Genomic DNA, 21,129 nt, shown 5'->3' on the forward strand with positions numbered 1-21,129 from the left:
TGTACAAAATGATAAGGCAAAGCATAAGAACATCTATGATTTGTGAAATCATACATAAGTGCTTACCAATCAATGTTTTCCCCCATTAGTTCAAATTTAAAAAACTATCTGTGTGAGATTCAGAAGCATTTTTCCGAGTTTGCTAAAATGTTGATGTATCAAAAGGGATACCACATAATGGAATCTCTAATATGTATGTACAGAATTATAATCAATATAATTATTCTATAACACCTGAAATACACTAGCTAAGCACTTAGGGTTAAAGCAGAAAGTGTTTTCTAACACCATTGTGTTTATGTGCTGCTATGTATATAAAGAAATTTCTTTATTCAGCAAAAATATAAGACATGTTTTCCTAATTCACAGGATAATGGATTCCATAAGAACCCAATTAAAATGGAGCCCTGGATGGATATTTTTGACCAGTGATATCAGTTCTAGTCAGAAGGAGAAGAAAAAGCTTCATGCAAAAATCAAGTATCACAGGAACCAGTGGGTTGAAGCTAAAGTAAGAAAATATATGCTTATGTATATGTAGGCCATGGTAGGAAATGTTAGTAATGTAAATGGATTCAAACTTCCACTTATGCTAGAAAAGATACTAGGGTTTTTTTTTGGGTTTTTTTGTAGTTCCATGTAAAACGCTGCTTGAAAAATGGGTGACACTCGAGATAAATTTAAGTACTGAACATCATTATAATCTCTGTAAGAATCCAATGGGGAGCTGCTCACACAAATGGCTTATCCATCTATCTCCATCTCCAAATGTCTCTTGAATGGTGAAGGGATCTTGAAGGTAGTGTGCTAGCCTAGTAGCGGTAGTAGCGGTAGGCTACTAGCCAGAATGCTAAATTGCGCTCGCCGCTGCAGCTCGTAAGTGCTTGCGGGGCCAGTGCGATTTTGCTTCTGCACCTGTGGAGGTAGCAAAATTGTGCACAGAACCGCAGGTGCGCGCGTGTTTCGGCATGCGTGGAAGCAAAAACCCCCACTGAAACACGGGTGTACTTGCAGCTCCCTGTGTGATTTTGCTACCTGCACAGGTGCAGAAGAAAAATCACGCTGGCCCCATAAGCACTTACGGGCTGCACCAGCAAGTGCAATTTAGCGTTCCGGCTAGTAGCCCACCGCTGCTTATGACTATATGCTCACTCTGCTTATGAAAAGACAAAGACAACAGACAAAGCTAAGAATGGTGGCAGCTAAACATTGAAGGGGAATAAATTGAAGTTTTTATTTTCAATTATCTCTTTTGCAAGCTATTTTTACTAGATTTAGGTGAAAGTGGCTACTATGGAGTGGTATGATCAAGTAGAGAAGGGGTCCAGTTAGTGGTTTTCCCCATAATGCACATCTGACTGAATCTTTTCACCATTTTCTGCATACTGGTGTTGTGTAAAGATGCCTGTTTACTTGCTTATTTTGGAAGGGAAGAAAGAAACTGAGTGGCTTTTCTATTACACGAGTTATCCTCCTTAAAAAAAAAATCAGATAAAAATTGCTACCTAATTCAACAATGTTTTAGGTTTCAGTGTTAAAGAATTTAATATACAGAGAGAGAGAGAGAGAGAGATCACACTTGGCCAATAAAGAATTCTATTCTATTCTATTCTGTTCTGTTCCATTCCGTTCCATTCCATTAATAGATACTACCCTGTTTCCTCCAAAATAAGACATCCCTTGATAATAAGTCCAATTGGGCTTTTGAGTGCATGGCAATAAGGCCAAGAGCTTATTCAGGATTTTTAAAAATATAACACAGGGTTTTATTTTGGAGAAAACACAATACTTGGCTCAATGGCTTAAAGAAACAGAGTTGAACACTGTTACTCGGCTACAATTAGCAGAGTAAAACCTACAGGGATTCCTTTATCCTTTACCTTTTAATATAGTTAGTTATAGTAAGTTTATCAATTATAATATTTATTTATTATGGTTAGTTTATCAACTCATAGAAAAAAACATGTAAATCCAATACCAAATAAATCTAAATCCAGTTAAAATAAGAAATCAAAATGTGGGATTTTCAGGGCCGATTAATGCCCTCCGATAATATTTCGGTGAAAATTCTAGACAAAGAACTGCTGTCTATTTAATGTAACAAATGGGAAAGGTTTCCATCCATCTCCTTTTAATCTGAATTAATAGAGTTCATGAGAAAATTCCTACACATTATGAAATAGATCAATGCGATAAAGGTTCACACACTGCAGGGTCAGCAAACTTATTAATGACATGATAAATTAGGAAAGGTGGAACATAGCTATGAAAATGTCATGCAAATTAAACATGAGATGCTGATGAACTAGATTGGGTAATGGACCGTGCATCTGATAATACTCTTCCACTGAAATTGATTTCCTCAAATAGGAATAAACCCCCATTCCACCCGCTGCAAAATGACTCCTCCAACATAATTTAGGAAACTGTTGACAAACTGTCCAATTCTGCAAAGTGTAGTTTGTAACAACGTTGACGTGTTCTCCCTACTGGAAATGAAATGAGAACTGAAAACTTTCTGAGGATCATAGCTGAAATTCACCAGAATGCTGGTATATGCAAGTTTACCAATCTCCAAAGCAGAGATGTTCCTTAGGATTAAGCAAAGTGAATTGCAAAACATCTAGTCTATTTTTTTCAGCTGGACTTAAAGGAAAACTCAAAGAGTTGGGGAAGCTCATTATTTACACACACATATGTTTCGCCATGTTTTCCCCCCAGAATATGAGAGCTGTATCTCTGTGATCACTTGTGAATATAATGCTTACTCTACTGGCCCAATTATTCTATGTAAGCGGCTGTAAAACTTCTAGAAGTTAACAGTGTCCTCAGCGCTGCTAGTGGGAAAGCCATTATAATTGATCACAGGTTAGCCTCACAGAAAAGTCTAATAGTTTGGTGTAAATGTCAGCATGAGTGCTGACATTATGATAGGTTTGTAAGGAAGTGTCACATCCCCAGGAGCAGCTGTTGGCTATCTGATATTCCGAGGACATTTTTCATGGCCTGACTTTACAGTTCTGGTGGTCACATTTCTTCATCACTTGTCAAGGAGAACGTCCAGCTAAAAAGCACGACGGCTACTAACTGATCTGCCCCTTAATTTGCACGAGTGGATTTCTCATCATTTTTACCATGAACTGGTTTGTAGCACTTCTTTTTAAGCACAGAGGTACACAACAGGAAAAAAAAAAGTGAAAGCACTATTGGGAGAAATCACGTATGTGTCTAACTAACACACAACACTATTAGCATACCTAAGAGTTCTAATGCAGACGTTTCTCCTCCATGTTATATATCTCCAGGGGAATCATTGTAAAAAGGCAATAATTAAAAAAAGTTCTATTGGAAACCATTAAGACATAAATATGATTTTTAGGCACAGTGTCTAGTTTTGTTTCCCCTACTTGGAAAACTGGAACAGAAAATTCATTTCACTTTAACATAGATAAGAGATACAAAAATACCCCTAATTTTATTCTTTCCTTGCCTAGAATAAAAACAATAGTTTTAAAACTGATCTCTGAAGCAAGACATCAATAGCTCAAATGGTAGAATACATAGTCTGAATTCTGCATATGGTTTTTATCTTCTCTAGTTAAGGGGTCACAAGTGGCAGGTGATGTGAGAGATTTTTAAGTGATATTTAAAAGAACTAGCTCTCTGTCCATCAGTCCTAGGTTAGATGGAACTGATCACTTGACATGAACAGCTTCATATTAAGCAGCCATTTGCTCATCCAGATGTGTGAGAGAAACAGAAACAGTAAGGGAAAAGGATCTGAAAGCTACTTATTAAGTCATACATGTTGATTATGAAAATACATGTCAATTAACCAAGTATTTGAAACTTACAAATAAAGGATATTTAAAAATATACATATACTGTACTGTATATATAAATTTTATTTCAGAATTACTTCTATTTCCAGGAGGTGGTGCTATTGATTTTTGTTGTTACTTTGAAATGGCTAAGTTTTTTTTTTTAAAGAAATGAGACACCATCTAATATAATTTGGTATTTTAAGGTCTGCAGGTCTATATAACCTAATGGAAAATTTATGATAAGGTAATGTGATTTTAACTATAACTTTCATCACTTATAAAAATACAAATGAAGGTAACATAGCCTGTAAAATATTTTCTAAGTTAAGTAGGCCAGACATTTCATAATATAAGAGAATAAACAGGGCTAATTGAAACAGCTTAACCCTAATAAAATATAAGAAATGTTCTGAAGGTAAAAAGGTATTATTTCAATTTCACCAGTCATTGTCTTTACAGTTTGTACAACTCAATACTATTTTTTTTATTTTTAAGGTAGAATATTGGATTCTAACCTTCTTTTCTTGATAAAGATGCTCTCTCCCTGGTACCATTTTTCTACAATGAACTGTGGACAGATTTCTTATTATTTATTTGAAGAAAAAGAAAATGGCAAATTTACCATACTTACCTTTTTTTGACAATTAATATGACAAGGAGGAGGATGAGAATAAAGACAAGGATTCCCGCACTTATTCCCGCTATTTTCACTACACGATCAGTCTGCTTGGCTGGGTCAGGAATAACTTCTGGTTCTTCTGTTGCAGCTGCTGGGAGAAATGGTATTAAAAGTTACTTGAACTGTTTTAACCATTCTTCCCTTCCAAATGGGCTCTGCATTGATGCAGTGCTGGACCAGGAAGAAAAACTGTACTAGATCTGTGGTCCCACAGTGGTTACAATGCAGTATTGCAAGCTGACTCTGCCCATAACCAGGAGTTTGATCCTGATGGGGCTCGAAATTGACTCAGCCTTCAATCCTTCCAAGGTTGGTAAAATGAGACATAGATTGTTGTGGGCGATATGCTTCCATCTGCAAATCACTTATAGAGAAGCTGTATAGTGCTAAGTGCTATGAGACATCTCCCCCAGGCTTATATAGTTTTAGGTATGGTATGTTTGTGATGTATGGTTTTTAAATGACGGGTTTTTAGATACTTTCTTTTAAATACAGAATACCTGTAAATGAGCTATTGCAGTACAGATATTGCCTTATGTTCTGAAAAAATGTAAAATTTAGGATAAATAATGATTTATGCCCGGTTTCTAAAGTGCCATTACAGATACATTGTTACATTGCACATTGTTATTATTATTGCACATTGTTATTATTATTGTTGTGAGCCGTCCCGAGTCTGCGGAGAGGGGCAGCATACACATCTAATAAATTATTATTATTGTTGTTGTTGTTGTTGTTATTATTATTGTTGTTGTTGTTGTTGTTGCATGCATTTTCCCTCAAGAATGTCTAGGACTGCTTTAACTTGTACTTCCTGTAAGCTGAAAAAAAGATTACTCTCATATAATGGTTAAAGTGAGAATTTCCCTGTTTGGCTAGTAAAAGACAGTTTTCTATGTATCTATCTAACTTCCTGCTATTAAATGTTTCTAAAACAACAGTGAGTCTCCATGAGTCTGGGGAGGGCAGAAAATGGGCCTACTGGAAGACTGGAAATTTATTTTATTTATTAGATTTGTATGCCACCCCTCTGCGAAGACTTTGGGCGGCTAACAACAATAATAAAACTGCATATGACAAATCTAATATTTAAAATAACTAAGAAACCCTTATTAAAAACCAAACATGCACACAAATATACCATGCATAACTTGTATAGGCCTGGAGGGGAAGGAATATCTCAATTCCCCCATGCCTGACGACAGAGGTGGTTTTAAATGGGCTGTTTCTGGCCTCCAGAGGCTTCAGGGATGCCTGCTAGGCACAAAACGGGGCATGGAGAGGTCATGTGCGTATGCATGGGAAAGTATGGGGGATTGTGTGCGCATGTGCAGGGTGCATGGAGGCATTAATTTATGAGCGTGGGCATGCACGCTATCACATGCGCGTGCTTTCCGCACCTGAAGGAAAAAAAGTTTACCATCATTGTTTTATCCTGCCCAGATATATAAAATATTACTTTCATTTGCTAGATACAATATTAAGATTTTAGTTGGCTCTATGCCCTTTCTTGTAACTGATTTTATACTATTCATTTATCCAAGCGCATGAATAATACATGAAATAATTAGAGATACCAAAACAAATCAGAATACCTGTAAATGAGCTACTGCAGTACAGATATTGCCTTATGTTCTGAAAAAATGTAAAATTTGGGATAAATAATGATTTATGCCCGGTTTCTAAACTGCCGTTATAGATACCTGAGCACTTAAAAGTGGTGAAAACGGTTCACCTCTTTTCCTTGCAAACCAAACTCCTGAGAGTTTTTAAAAAATCAGGAAGTCAACAGCAACTGAAAGGCAGTACTTCCTCCTACATATACAAAGGTATGCTGTTTATTCATCTGCAGACAAAGGCAACTACTCTGGAAGAGTCTGCAACACCCAAATATGTTAAAATATTTGAAAAATAGAAAAGCTTGCAGGTAAATTAGAGATACAGAATACAATAATTAAAATGCACATTAGCCAGGAATATATCTCCTGCCATTAAATTAACCAACAAATGAGTCCCTGCACACCTTAAGGTTTTTAAGGACTTTCAAAAAGACTTTTCCTATTATGAAAAGAAGTCAGATAGATTAGATGCTGATAGCATTTGTACTTTAATAGAACAATGACTCCTATAAACATGTCCTTGCCACTTGGGAATTATAATTCTTTTTAATATGTTTATAATTCTTTTTAATATGTTTGTGAGTGACATAGGGGAAGGTTTGGTAGGGAAGGTTTGCCTATTTGCCGATGACTCTAAAGTCTGCAATAGGGTTGATATTCCTGGAGGCGTCTGTAATATGGTAAATGATTTAGCTTTACTAGATAAATAGTCAAAGCAATGGAAACTGCAGTTTAATGTTTCCAAATGTAAAATAACGCACTTGGGGAAAAGGAATCCTCAATCTGAGTATTGTATTGGCAGTTCTGTGTTAGCAAATGCTTCAGAAGAAAAGGATTTAGGGGTAGTGATTTCTGACAGTCTCAAAATGGGTGAACAGTGCAGTCAGGCGGTAGGGAAAGCAAGTAGGATGCTTGGCTGCATAGCTAGAGGTATAACAAGCAGGAAGAGGGAGATTATGATCCCGCTATATAGAATGCTGGTGAGACCACATTTGGAATACTGTGTTCAGTTCTGGAGACCTCACCTACAAAAAGATATTGACAAAATTGAACGGGTCCAAAGACGGGCTACAAGAATGGTGGAAGGTCTTAAGCATAAAACGTATCAGGAAAGACTTAATGAACTCAATCTGTTTAGTCTGGAGGACAGAAGGAAAAGGGGGGACATGATCGAAACATTTAAATATGTTAAAGGGCTAAATAAGGTCCAGGAGGGAAGTGTTTTTAATAGGAAAGTGAACGCAAGAACAAGGGGACACAATCTGAAGTTAGTTGGGGGAAAGATCAAAAGCAACATGAGAAAATATTATTTTATTGAAAGAGTAGTAGATCCTTGGAACAAACTTTTACTTACAATCCGAGGCCACTATTCAGGTAGTCCTTGATGTTTGGCTATAATTGAGCCCAAAATTTCCATAGCTAAGCAAGGCCGTTGTTAAGTGAGTTTTGCCCCATTTGTTTTTGCCACAGTGGCTAAACACTGTGAATCATGCAGTCATTAAGCAAATCTAGCTTCCCCATTAAACTTGCTTGTCAGAAGCCAGTTGGGAAGGTTAGAAATGTGTTCACATGAACCCAGGAAAGTGCCCCTGTCATAAATATAAGCCCAGTTGCCAAGTGCCTGAATTTTGATCATGGGAACATGCGGATGCTGCAACAGTCATAAATGTGATGAACAGTCGTGTGACTTTTTCCAATGTTGCTGTAACTTTGAATAGTCATTAAATGAATAGTTGTAGATTGAGGGACACCTGTACTCATCTGTAGGATTTAAAAAAAGAACTAGGTTTCAGAGCAATTAACAGAGAGATAGAATCAAGATCAGGTGAAGTGTTAACACCACTTTATAATGCCTTGGTAAAGCCACATTGGGAATGCTGTATTCAGTTTTGGTGATGTAAAAAGAGATTCTAGAAAGAGTGCAGAGCAGAGCAACAATGATGAATAAGAAATTGGAGGCTAAAACATATGAAGAATGGTTGCAGGAACTGGGTATGTCTAATTTACTGAAAAGAAGACTTGGGGCGACATGATAGCAGTATCTCAGGGGTTGCCACAAAGAACCTCTACCATCAGGTGCTTTGGAACTATTTTCCAAAGCACCTGATGGTAGAACAAGAAGCAATGGGGGGAAACTAAACAAGGAGAAAAGCAACTTAGAACTAAGGAGGAAATTCCTGACAGTTAGAACAATTAATTAGTGGAACAGCTTTTCTCCACAAGTTGTCAATGCTCCAACTTTGGTAGTTTTTAAGAAGATGTTGGACGACCATTTGTCTGAAGTAGCGTAGGGTTTCCTGCCTAAGCAAGGGGTTGGACTAGAAGACCTCCAAGGTCCCATCGAACTCTTTTATTTTTATTATTATAAGGTGGGTATCTCACCTAGAAAAGTTTATTTATTTATTATTTATTTATTAGATTTGTATGCCGCCCCACTCCGTAGACTCGGGGCGCCTCACAGTAATAAAGATCAGTTCCTAAGACTGATTTATTGACCTGCCTCTGTCAAACAGATGATGAGAATTACAATTCCAAACTTATAACTACCCTGGGTCAGCTTGCAAATAGAGTCCTTCCCAGTTTGATACATAAGACTCTTGCAATTCGATGTCCTGTATAAGGATATTAAGGGCATCCTACCAGGTAAGATCAGAAGAAAAAAAAATAGTGACTTTATCTAGGAAGAGGGATGGCCAAATAACATCTAGTCATGTTATCTCTCTGCCCCGAGTCTGTGGAGACGGGCGGCATACAAATCTAATAAATTATTATTATTATTATTATTATTATTATTATTATTATTATTATTATTATTATCTGGGTCTCCTTTCGGCATGCGCACAATGGAGATCTGAAGAGGCCATTTCCCAGCATAGCTTCTGCTATCTATCTGCTTAATCCTTCTCCTTCAAGGAGAGTTTCATGGGTCTGGAAGTATGACTAATTGGGAAGTGATCAATGATTCTTTCCCATAGCATTGAAATTCCTGCTCATAGCATTGAAACCTCTTCTTAAAAGATCCACTAAGCATCTGGCTTTTTATACCATCCAGCCTCCATATCTCATTGCTAGGAAACTGCTAGAGAAGTGGTTCTCAACCTGGGGGTTGGGACCTCTTTGGGGGTCGATTGACAATTTCACAGGGGTCGCCGAAGACCATGGGAAAAGACAAATTTACTATGGTGTTAGGAACTAAAGATTCTATTCTGGCACCTTGGAACTTATTTTTACAATGTGACCAATCAGGTGTTTACAGTGGAGATGTCTCTCTGACCTTCCTGCCAATCAGCTTAAAGCTCTATTGGGAGAATTGGTGCTAGACTTATGGTTGGGGGGTCACCACAACATGAGGAACTGTATTAAGGGTTCGCGGCATTAGAAAGGTTGAGAACCACTGTGCTAGAGAGATCATCCATTATTTTGGAGTTGGATTGCCGCTTGCAAGCAGACAAGCAGAGATAGAAAGAATATGGTGCACTGTGGGAAAAATGAGAGGTCCTGTTGTCCTTCAGAGCCTATCACTGCTTGAGGGGCAGGCAAGGAAAATGGTGAGACTCAGGGAGTAGGTCAGATGGAGCTGGCTAACTGGGGAGGGGGGTGATCATGCTGCTGAGAAGCCACCCCTGCTGATTATTATTATTATTATTATTATTATTATTATTATTATTATTATTATTATTAAGATTTGTATGCCGCCCCTCTCCATAGACTCAAGATGCAAGACATTTGGGTGCCTCAGCTGAAGCCTGGATCGCCGGTTCATTCTCCTTCTGTCTCTCTCTCTCACACACATGCAGAGGTTCTCTCTTGCTTGCTCTTTCCAAGTGCACCATGTGCACACAGGTAGCTCATTGTGCTTCCTGGCAGAAGGTGTGGCACAATGGAGCCACCACAGCTGCTGCTTGTTTAAGTGGAGATGGTCCTGGCTATAACAGGTAGCTTCATTTTCTCCAACAAAGTTTTGTTTCCCTGAACAGGATGGTGGAGGAATGCAATGGAGCTGGAAATCAGGTAGGCAAAAATATGCTTGGGGGAAGCAAGGGCATCGGCAAACTCTTCCGCCCGTAAAAACCTCATCTTTGACCATTGATACCAAAAGGCAGAGCAAGAGCTGCCTTGAAGAAGCCAGTAGGCCTGGGAGTATGGAATACCCTTCCTCCGCCCTCCCCTCTGCCATACTCCCAAATTACAATGAAAGTGAGGAGCAGGAAGCCCTGCCATGCCTGGTGGGAAGGGGAGAAGAGGTGGCAAGGGGAGCTCCATTTCGCTCCACGTGCCCCAATGAAAGGCCACGGCAGCCTGGCCACTTCCCTTCCCTGCCCTCTATGACGCTTAGAAGCCAAGCATCAACCACATGCCCACTCGTCCATGCAGAGATCAGGTAGCTGTGGCAAAGGCAGGTGAGTGTTTTTAGTCAAGGGTTTTTAACTGTTTTGCTTTTTTTAATCATTGTATTTATTTGTATTTTATATTCCTTTTGTGAGCCACTCCGAGTCTCCGGAGAGGGGCGGCATACAAATCTAATAAATAGATAGATAGATAGATAGATAGATAGATAGATAGATAGATGGATGGATGGATGGATGGATGGATGGATGGATGGATGGATGGATGGATGGACGGACGGACGGACGGACGGACGGACGGACGGACGGACGGACGGACAGACAGACAGACAGACAGACAGATGCTGCTGTGGAATATAATAATATGTGCTCATAGGTGAATATCAACTCCATAGCAAATCCAGTTGTCAAACTATATGACTGATATTGAATTTATACATGAAAAACAGGATGGATGGATGGATGGATGGATGGATGGATAGATAAATAGATAAATAAATAAATAAAATAAAATAAATAAAAATAAAATAAAATAAAATAAACTGGTCAAGGTGGATGGGAGATAAGGAGTGAGGGGGAGGGTGGGGCCAACCAGCAATTTAACAATCGGTTCAGCTGAAATTATGTGAACTGGTTGAATCTTACCACTGCAGAGAAGGGGGGGGGGGGGGGGTTAGATAGGCTGACTAATTGTCAAAACAAAAAGTTTTCTTTTAGGAACCAAGGTGATGACAGTTAAGGGAGGAGAGAAGTGACCCAGTACCCTGTCAACCAACTACTGTATTCTCATTGGATGATGTGACATCTGGGGAGATAAATATTTGCTCTTTTAATTAGGAGAAAACCCGTGGGAACTTTTAAGAGTTGGTTTTCACTAGCTGTGCTGATATGATGTATCACATAAACATGTTCTTTGAGGAATCTATCTGCCTTGGAGTTCTCTACCTCTACAGCCTTTCAGGCAAGATTAACTGAGGGTCCTTCAGTCTTAAATAGTTTCTGTCTGTTCCACAAGCTCCAGAAGGGTTGCTTCTGTAAAATAATGTAACTTAGCTGGGCCCAGTAAGTGGGCTTTTTCTGTCACTGAAACTATAGTGTATCTCCTAAAATTCAGGTGGCTCAAATCTTGTTGGCTTTTGATATGATAAAAACCCAGAAAGATTTGCAAAAATCCCCCCCCCCCTCAATATTGGATCAGAGTATTGGATAAATGTATCTGATAGCAGCATGGGAATTGGAATAAGTTTCTCTTATTCCTTGGCATTGGTTGTGCTTTATTGCAGTACATTTTATTAGCTATTTTGTTTTGATCTTTTTAACTCTTTGTTAGCTACCCAGAGGCATTACTTGTGAATTTGGTGGGTAATTACATAAATAATTTTAATAACTACATATAAATAAAGACCTGTTGAGGAAAGCAAGTCAAGTATTTATTTGTACTGTGGATTGGGAGAGATGTTAGGGTGGACATGATGCTCACATTCTTTTTATTCTTTTTATTTTTATTCTATTCTTTTGGTTGCATATGTTGATATGTATTCTCTGTTCCCTCCATCTTTGAGTACATGTATACCTTTTTTTTCAGTTACAGCACTCCTGAAAAATGGTGAAATATTTATTCTGTGATAACATTGTTTTACAACTCTCTTGTAAGAAAGAAACTAGCCCTTATATTTATTTGGTCTTGCTTGTGTCATGAAATCTTACCCGAATCATCGCTATCTTTGTCAAACATCCTGTATCTTACAGTGTTAACAGTCTGTGTTAAGGTACTATTGCTCATGATGAGTGCAAATCCATTAGCACATCTTTTTGAAAAAAACGCACAGTGGAAACTTGATTAAACAAGGGAAAGAAGATTTCATTAGAATCTAGTTGCCGCTATCATTTATAATTTAGAGATATCAGAGAAGACACGGTTTTTCTGCATTTGCTTGAACTGAGATTTAATGGCTTAAAAATTTATTGAAGTCATTATAATTATGGATTGTACACCACCATGCACTACTTTGTATAGAGGGAGGAAGGTAAATATTTGAAAATTATAATTTACAGATCTCACAAAGTCATTGAGTAGTATGGAACATACAGAAATGCAAAGACACCTTATATATTTCCATTTTTTCTAGATTGTAGTCAATAAACTAGATCCAGAATTTAAAAAGCTCATGCCTTAATAAAACCTTAGTAGAATGGAATTTAAATTGGCTCAAGCTGTTTTGAAGAAAGAAACATTTTTAACTTTATCCACAATCCCTTTTGGGGGGGAATTATAGAAACATAGAAGATAGATGGCAGAAGAAGACCTCATGGTCCATCTAGTCTGCCCTTATACTATTTTCTGTATTTTATCTTAGGATGGATATATGTTTATTCCAGGCATGTTTAAATTCAGTTACTGTGGATTTATCTACCACGTCTGCTGGAAGTTTGTTCCAAGGATCTACTACTCTTTCAGTCAAATAATATTGTCTCATGTTGCTTTTGATCTTTCCCCCAACTAACTTCAGATTGTGCCCCCTTGTTCTTATGTTCACTTTCCTATTAAAAACACTTCCCTCCTGGACCTTATTTAACCCTTTAACATATTTAAATGTTTCGATCATGTCCCCCCTTTTCCTTCTGTCCTCCAGACAGAAGTTCATTAAGTCTTTCCTGATACGTTTTATGCTTAAGACCTTCCACCATTCTTGTAGCCCGTATTTGGACCCGTTCAATTTTGTCAATATCTTTTTGTAGGTGAGGTCTCCAGAACTGAACACAGTATTCCAAATGTGGTCTCCCCAGCACTCTATTTAGCGGGATCATAATCTCCCTCTTCCTGCTGGTTATACCTCTAGCTATGCAGCCAAGCATCCTACTAGCTTCCCCTACCGTCTGACTGCATTGTTCACCCATTTTGAGACTGTCAGAAATCACTACCCCTAAATCCTTTTCTTCTGAAGTTTTTGCTAACACAGAACTGCCAATTCCTTTTCCCCAAGTGCATTATTTTACATTTGGAAACATTAAACTGCAGTTTCCATTGCTTTGACCATTTATCTAGTAAAGCTAAATCATTTACCATATTACAGATGCCTCCAGGAATATCAACCCTATTGCACACTTTAGAGTCATCGGCAAATAGGCAAACCTTCCCTACCAAACCTTCCCCTATGTCACTCACAAACATATTAAAAAGAATAGGACCCAGAACAGACTCTTGTGGCACACCGCTTGTAACTTGTCTCTGCTCAGAATACTCCCCATTAACAATAACTCTCTGATGTCTACGCTTCAGCCAGTTGCAAATCCATTGAACTATCCAGGGATTAAGTCCAATCTTCACTAATTTATCTATCAGCTCTTTATGTGGAACCATATCAAAGGCTTTGCTGAAGTTCAGATAGGCAATATCCACGGCACCACCTTGATCCAACACCTTTGTGACATAGTCAAAGAAATCAATGAGATTAGTCTGACATGATTTGCCTTCAGTAAAGCCATGCTGATTTGGGTCCAATAAGTTATTGTTTTTAGGTGCTGATTTATCCTCTTTTTGAGTAGAGTCTCCATCATTTTAACTACAACTGATGTCAAGCTCAATTATTTAAATTAAGGCTCCTATGTGATCTCCCATCTGGGCAGTTCAGAGTAAAATCTGCAAAATAATATGTGCCGTCAGACTCTTCTCTGGATCTCTTGCATATGTTGTCTTGAATGGTAAAAATGTACATCCATGTTCTGGGAAGAAATGGAAACTATGCAAATTGAAAGAATAATGAATTCATTCATGATACAATTTTCACTCTATTCTATATAAACCTGCAATTTACAGTTGTGTATCTTCTCCACATTCTAAGCAAAATGCCAAGGTGCATTTGGGTGACATGACACCATTAAGATTCAAAGCTTCATCATACATTCAGTTACAGATTTGTAAAGCTTATCCGTCTAGAGATTGTTGATCTTGCTGACCTAATATAATCAGTGAGGACATTGTGAATAGTGTTCGGGCATACTAAAGTCTCATCTTGAAATCATTCTGACATATCTGGTTTCACATATTTTTTGTTATCTGCAAGCCATGCCTTTCCGAAACAGCCATGTGTATCATCAATTACATTATGATTTTGGGCGTTAGATTATATCCACCCACCTATCATCTCATCCAATATTTCATGATTTATACTTTCTTCTAAACCCAAAGGATCCTCTGGATTAGATTGCATAGATAATGCAGACTCAGAGAAGGAATGATAAAATGACATTTGAATTTCGAAACCAGGATGTGATCTGAACATTTTAGGCAAGTATGAGTAATATATTAAAAAGGTAATATAAACCAGGAAAAAAAAAAGCAACAAAATGCAAATTTATGCTGGCAAATTTCCTGTATAGAAAATACAGGGGTTTTGTAAACCCTTCTCCTGTGCTTCAGATTTTTTTTTTTAAAAAATCATCATACATTGTATTTATTTAATAGCCTGCATACCAGATAGATAGATAGATAGATAGATAGATAGATAGATAGATAGATAGATAGATAGATAGATAGATAGATAGATAGATTTTTATTGGCCAAGTGTGATTGGACACATAAGGAATTTGTCTTGGTGCATATGCTCTCAGCATACATAAAATAAAATACACATTTGTCAAGAATCATGTGGTACAACACTTAATGATTGTCATAGGGATCAAATAAGTAATGAAGAAGCAATATTAATAAAAATCTTAGGATATAAGGAATAAGTTACAGTCATACAGTCAACATGGGAGGAAATGGGTGATAGGAATGATGAGAAAAACTAGTAGAATAGAAGTGCAGATTTAGTAGAAAGTCTGACAGTGTTGAGGAAATTATTTGTTTAGTAGAGTGATGGCATTCGGAAAAAAACTGTTCTTGTGTCTAGTTGTCTTGGTGTGCAGTGCTCTGTAGTGACATTTTGAGGGTAGCAGTTGAAACAATTTGTGTCCAGGATGTGAGGGGTCAGTAAATATTTTCCCCGCCCTCTTTTTGACTCGTGCAGTATACAATGGAAGGCAGGTTGGCAGCGATTGTTTTTTCTGCAGTTCTGATTATCCTCTGAAGTCTGTGTCGGTCCTGTTGGGTTGCAGCACCAAACCAGACAGAGATGAAGCTACTATACCCAAGCACACTATGTGTAAATGTTTTTGTTATCTCCTGGAGTAAAATGCCCCTTACAAGTGACAAATTAGAAAAGGCATTTTGGAAATGGTGGGATGAATTCTACAGAAATGTTAAAATCTAATCTTTTCTTTTAAACTGTTTTTGTTTTCTCTATCAGCAGTGAACAAGATCCTATAGGCATTTACCATTTTCCCCTACTTGAGCTCACAGCTGAAATTAAATGACCAACATCTCCCCAAGCAGTTTATTTAGCATATTACAGGAGATATATATTAAAGGATGGGGAAAGGCATAAAATCAGTACAGTATTAAATGGAAAAACATTTTTTTTTTAAAAAAAACAAATCTATTGATGGTGCAAGAAATGCTTCACATAAGACATTATATTTAGGAGAACTGGGAAAGGACTAAAAAAAAAAAGCAGCTTGATGGTTAGAAATAGAAAATCTGATTAGACTAATATAAAACAATTGGAAAGTTATCCATTAACTTCTCCAAAGAAGATTGATTCATTGCCGAAGGAATGCCGTCAGTTCCACAGAACACAAGAGACACTGAATGTTATAGGTACAAAAATCTAATTTTCAGCCTATTTACTAGAACTGGTATAGGGGAAATGTAGCTTGTTCTCAGAGGGAACTAATGAAGTGTGATGAATTATGGGAAGGTGAAAGATTAAATTAAGAGGAAAAATAGGAAAATGGAATAATGTGAAGAAAACAAATGGAACTATTACTTCAGGCTCTGCAAAACACTTTCATAATGGAAATTTAGTTACTGCCCCCAAACACCATCTAACACATAAATAAGATTCCGTCAGACAGCAGTCTACAAAAGCAAAACACCAAATGTTTTTGCTTTGGTACTGAATACTACATGTATCATTATTTTGGGTAATCAAGATGAATCATTCTTTTCCAGATCTTGAAAACAACATGGGCTATACAGAACTAAGTAGCTTATTTTTCAGAGAAAGAGAAATCTCATCAAATGCTGTATAGTTGCCCATCTAAATACATGACTCTGAATAGCTCACAGTTAAAAATAATATAAAGGCAGCAAAACAATACAGTTGAAACCACAGAAAATCATACAAAAAGGCATATCACATATTCTACAATAAATTACCTACCCATAACCTCTTAAACTATGCAGATAATACTGACATTAAATGCAGAGAAGTTAATGTATTTGCATGGAGGGGAACAGAACCAGATAAAGTTTTGCCACATAATGCAAATCATAGGCATACCCATTTTGATTTTATAACACTTCCAGGTTTCTGGCATAGAAACAATGCATTTGTGGAAGTGTGAAAAAACAAGTATATTATAAACCCACACAATTCTTGAATCTCTTACATTTTACATTACTGTAGTGTCTGAACGTTGGCAAAAATCTAGAAAGCAAAAAACAATAGCTATGCACATTCAGAAGATCAGGATAGCAGGGTCAGTAAAGCAAATTACCTTCTGAATATTTGCAGTTTACTGCAATATTCAAAAAAAATTTAATGTATGAACATAGCTGTTATTCTGTTCAATGGCATTTTCACAGCACTGATTAAATATCAAATGAATGATTCTAAAAAGGGAAGACGTTTAAATTGATGTCTTGTGGATGGGGATATTATATTGAAGAAATGAGGACATGCAATGGTCTCTTGAAATGACTTCCAGCTGTCCATATGCCAGAAACATAAATCTAAGGAAAAGCTGTACTGATTGTAACACATAGGAATAGCACTTGGGGCAATAGCACAGATGCCACAGTGCTACACTTTCAATCTAAGAGCTGTCTAAGGGAGGGAGAAAGAGAGGAAGCAGTCAGTTAAATGATTTAAGAGATCCAGATATAATAAGGTAAATGGTGGAAAAACAGCATTTTGTATGTTAAGAAGCTAGAATTATTAGGACTGCGGTTGAAGTATCTTCAACTGCTAACATGGTTTAGGACTTCATTTAGCTTCCTGAATATATTACTATCCTTTTCATTCCCAGTTTTGCAGATTTCTGGGGATTTCCAGTTGACATATGGGTAACATTATGAGTATTAAAGATTTTTGTATAATCATCAGAATAAAAAAACAGGCACAGAGGGATGAAATATGCATGTGGCTCAGTGTAATCCTTCTATTATCTAAGCATTAATTAAACCGAAAACCCATTTATGGTGTAATACTATTAAGCAGACATGTGGGAGGGAAAGAACTATGAATTTAACTATTCTAAACCTTGGTCTCAGTAAATAACTTCAACTTTCAGAAGTACAATTGCACCACGTACATTTTTGACCTGCACACATGATCAATTTATTATTCATTGGTCACATAACTTTTTAAAACATTCTTAAATATTATGCTGCTTTTCAACTGTATACAGTCAAGGGGTTATTTTTGGTTATTACACCAAAAGGTTTTTATAAAATATGTGTGAGAATTTGTATGAATGCATGCCTTTTCCGTCATCTGAACAGGAGGAAGAATCTACAACTGCAATTCTTCCACTGGTCATCTGCAAATGTATCAGACCTCCCTAATGGAACCTGTCAGAACTACAGACATCTTAGGACTCCTCCTGCCTTATTATACCATGCAGCTGTCAAATAACTTCAATTCCTAGAAAAGAGAAAGTGGATTCAAAGAAATGGTGACAAGCAAGCAAGGTAGGAGATGGGAACGTGAAGAACTGCAATGATTGGCGAATTCTGAAACCAGTTCTTCCTTATAATTCTCTGTGATTCACACACATGGGTATTCTGCTTGGCCGGCTGGCCACCCAACAGGGCAATATACAAACACACAGAGAGAAGCTTGCAAAAGGTTTCTTTATGTACAAAATTGGCTTAATGCCACAGCAACTGTAAAGGGAATGCTGGTTTATGAGTCCAAGGGTTAATGACTCAAACTGGCAACAAAAGTCTCTCTGTCTTACGTCAGCCAATTACTCACTTAGCTTGAATGTCAGAATTCCAAAGTTGTCCAAAGGAAAAACTAAACCACGAAGCATCAATGCCTCTCTCAAATCCGAACAATAAATTCCCACACCACCTTTCACAGCCCTTCCCTTTTTAACCCTGCTGCGGCTTTCTTGATTACTGATAGCTGTGCCTTAGAATCTTCATCTGCTTTTGCGCAGTTGCTCCTGGCATCCCAGCATTCTACGCACCCTGACATTTAGGATGGGATCATCCATCACCCCTTCCTCGTCTGACTCAGATGAGGCTCTGACTGGAGATTCTACAGGCTCTGCAGGTCTCCCTGCCTCTCCGGCACCCTTCCATATCCACTTCTCCTTCCCCTTCACTGTCTGACTCCTTGTTAAGCCAGACAGGTCTTCTTTGATCTGATGGACCTGGCTCCTCTGAATCAAAATCAGTGGCCAGAGGAGCTGGCCACGAGCCAACCACAACAATGGGTGAGTATTCTTATGCAGAAAAAGGATTGATTGAGTGGCTTAGAGCAAAACGTGTTGGTTGCTAATTCCCTTTGTAAAACTACTGGTTTAAAAGAAATAGAAAAGAAACATGGCCTTAGAAGGTCTTTGGAAAGTGAAGAATAGTAAAAAAATACCTCTTAAAAGCAACAAGACACAGTACTCAATATGGTAATCCTGTGAAATGACAGTAGAATCCAATGGCTGTTATGCCACCACTTACTTTGAATGTAAGCCAGGTGGCTTTTAATATGTGGGGTGGGGGGAATTATCAAAGGTACTGCTTAGAGCCTTCAGGCTGGCATTTACAGATAACTATGCTATGTTAGGCATACAGTAAAACCTCCTTTAGTATAAAATAATTTCTTCCATTTGAAAAGCTAATGCCTTTATTATTATTGTTGTTGTTGTTGTTGTTGTTGTTGTTGTTGTTGTTTATTAGATTTGTATTAACAGATGAACACACTAAAAGGGATAAAGTTGGATAACTGCAGTCTCTATTTTGTGTTATAGAAAACTTCTGAACCCACAGTGTTTTTAGTCTTATGATTTTAATAGTTTGTTCCACTGTCCTAAGACAGTGATGGCGAACCTATGGCACTGGTGCCGCAGGTGGCACGTGGAGCCATATCTGCTGGCACGCAAGCCGTTACCTTAGCTTCTAGAGAGCCTCGAAGGGGGGCAACCTTTTGGGGCCTGGGGAGGGCAAAACATGAGTCTACTGGGCCCACCTGAAGTTAAGAAGCAGGCTATTTTTGGCCTCCAGAGGGCTTCTGTGGGGCAGGGGAAGCTGTTTTCACCCTCCTTAGGCAATGAATTATGTGAGCACATACCCACGTTCTTTTGGCACCCGGGGAAAAAAAGGTTCGCCATCCCTGTCCTATGATGTTAGTTCTACCCTCCAATGTCAATCCGATGGAGCAGACTTACCAGGAGGATAATTTTATATGCATTAAGTTTTTATTCTTTATGAATGTATGAACCGCCTTGGGAATGATATGTTTAACTGCTGTTCTATAATTTTGTTGGTGCTTTTTAGTGGTTATTAGCTGCCCAGGTTGCATGATGAGTGAGTGGCTACCTAAATAAAATAAATAGAAAGCAAACAAACCAATCAATCCCTGGTATTTCAGCATTCATGCTTGATGTGGAGAGTGATAGGTTCAAAGATTATGGACATGACTTTCTAATTTTCTATTCTCCATGAATGCGGTAAGCTGTTGACAGTGAAAGCTTGATTGTGATGCGTCCAGTATAATAATGTCAGGCAATAGTACTTGGAATAACGATTATTATTATTTTTTTCTTTATTCTAGCGATTCTTAATGTGGCAAGAAGTCAATGGCATTGAAGTTGGCTCAACCCAGGAGTCACACAATGTCCTTTGGAACAAGACTGGTGAAGGAATAGTGTTTTGTACTAATTGGATTTCTGGGTGCTCTATCATTTGACAAGATTATTGAATTTTAAGTCAAAGAGAATGCCATCCAACCAATTTGTTCATTGTAAGAATGAAGACTAACTAAAAGAAAACGATTGAATCCAAAAGAAAAATGAAAAAGGAGACGCTTGGGTTTCAACTTGAGCACTGATTGATTTATCAGATACAAAATAAAATGTCAAATCCATGCACATACGGAGTCACTTACAGTTTTGAATAAACTTTAAAAATGTAGATGGGCATTTATGTTCATAGAAACATAGAAACATAGAAGTCTGACGGCAGAAAAAGACCTCATGGTCCATCTAGTCTGCCCTTATACTATTTCCTGTATTTTATCTTAGGATGGATATATGTTTATCCCAGGCATGTTTAAATTCAGTTACTGTGGATTTATCTACCACGTCTTCTGGAAGTTTGTTCCAAGGATCTACTACTCTTTCAGTAAAATAATATTTTCTCATATTGCTTTTGATCTTTCCCCCAACTAACTTCAGATTGTGTTCCCTTGTTCTTGTGTTCACTTTCCTATTAAAAACACTTCCCTCCTGGACCTTATTTAACCCTTTAACATATTTAAATGTTTCAATCATGTCCCCCCTTTTCCTTCTGTCCTCCAGACAATACTTTCTTTCCTGATACGTTTCTTGTA

The 21,129-nt window shown here is 37.7% G+C and overlaps 1 protein-coding gene across 8 annotated transcripts in view; it reads right to left on the reverse strand.

Moving 5' to 3' along the window:
* The window catches only part of PTPRK (protein tyrosine phosphatase receptor type K), a 484,094-nt gene that overhangs the window by 76,194 nt on the left and 386,771 nt on the right, over nt 1-21,129 (reverse strand). For 5 of the 8 annotated variants that reach the window (XM_070733485.1, XM_070733483.1, XM_070733482.1 and 2 more), the window contains one exon: nt 4,456-4,594. In XM_070733485.1, the coding sequence (XP_070589586.1) occupies nt 4,456-4,594 (139 nt within the window). The remainder of the gene's footprint in view (nt 1-4,455; nt 4,595-21,129) is intronic. The other 3 variants (XM_070733486.1, XM_070733484.1, XM_070733481.1) reach the window with 1 other exon arrangement.

Source organism: Erythrolamprus reginae, chromosome 1 (assembly GCF_031021105.1).
Source record: "Erythrolamprus reginae isolate rEryReg1 chromosome 1, rEryReg1.hap1, whole genome shotgun sequence".
Classification (NCBI taxonomy): Eukaryota; Metazoa; Chordata; class Lepidosauria; order Squamata; family Dipsadidae; genus Erythrolamprus; species Erythrolamprus reginae.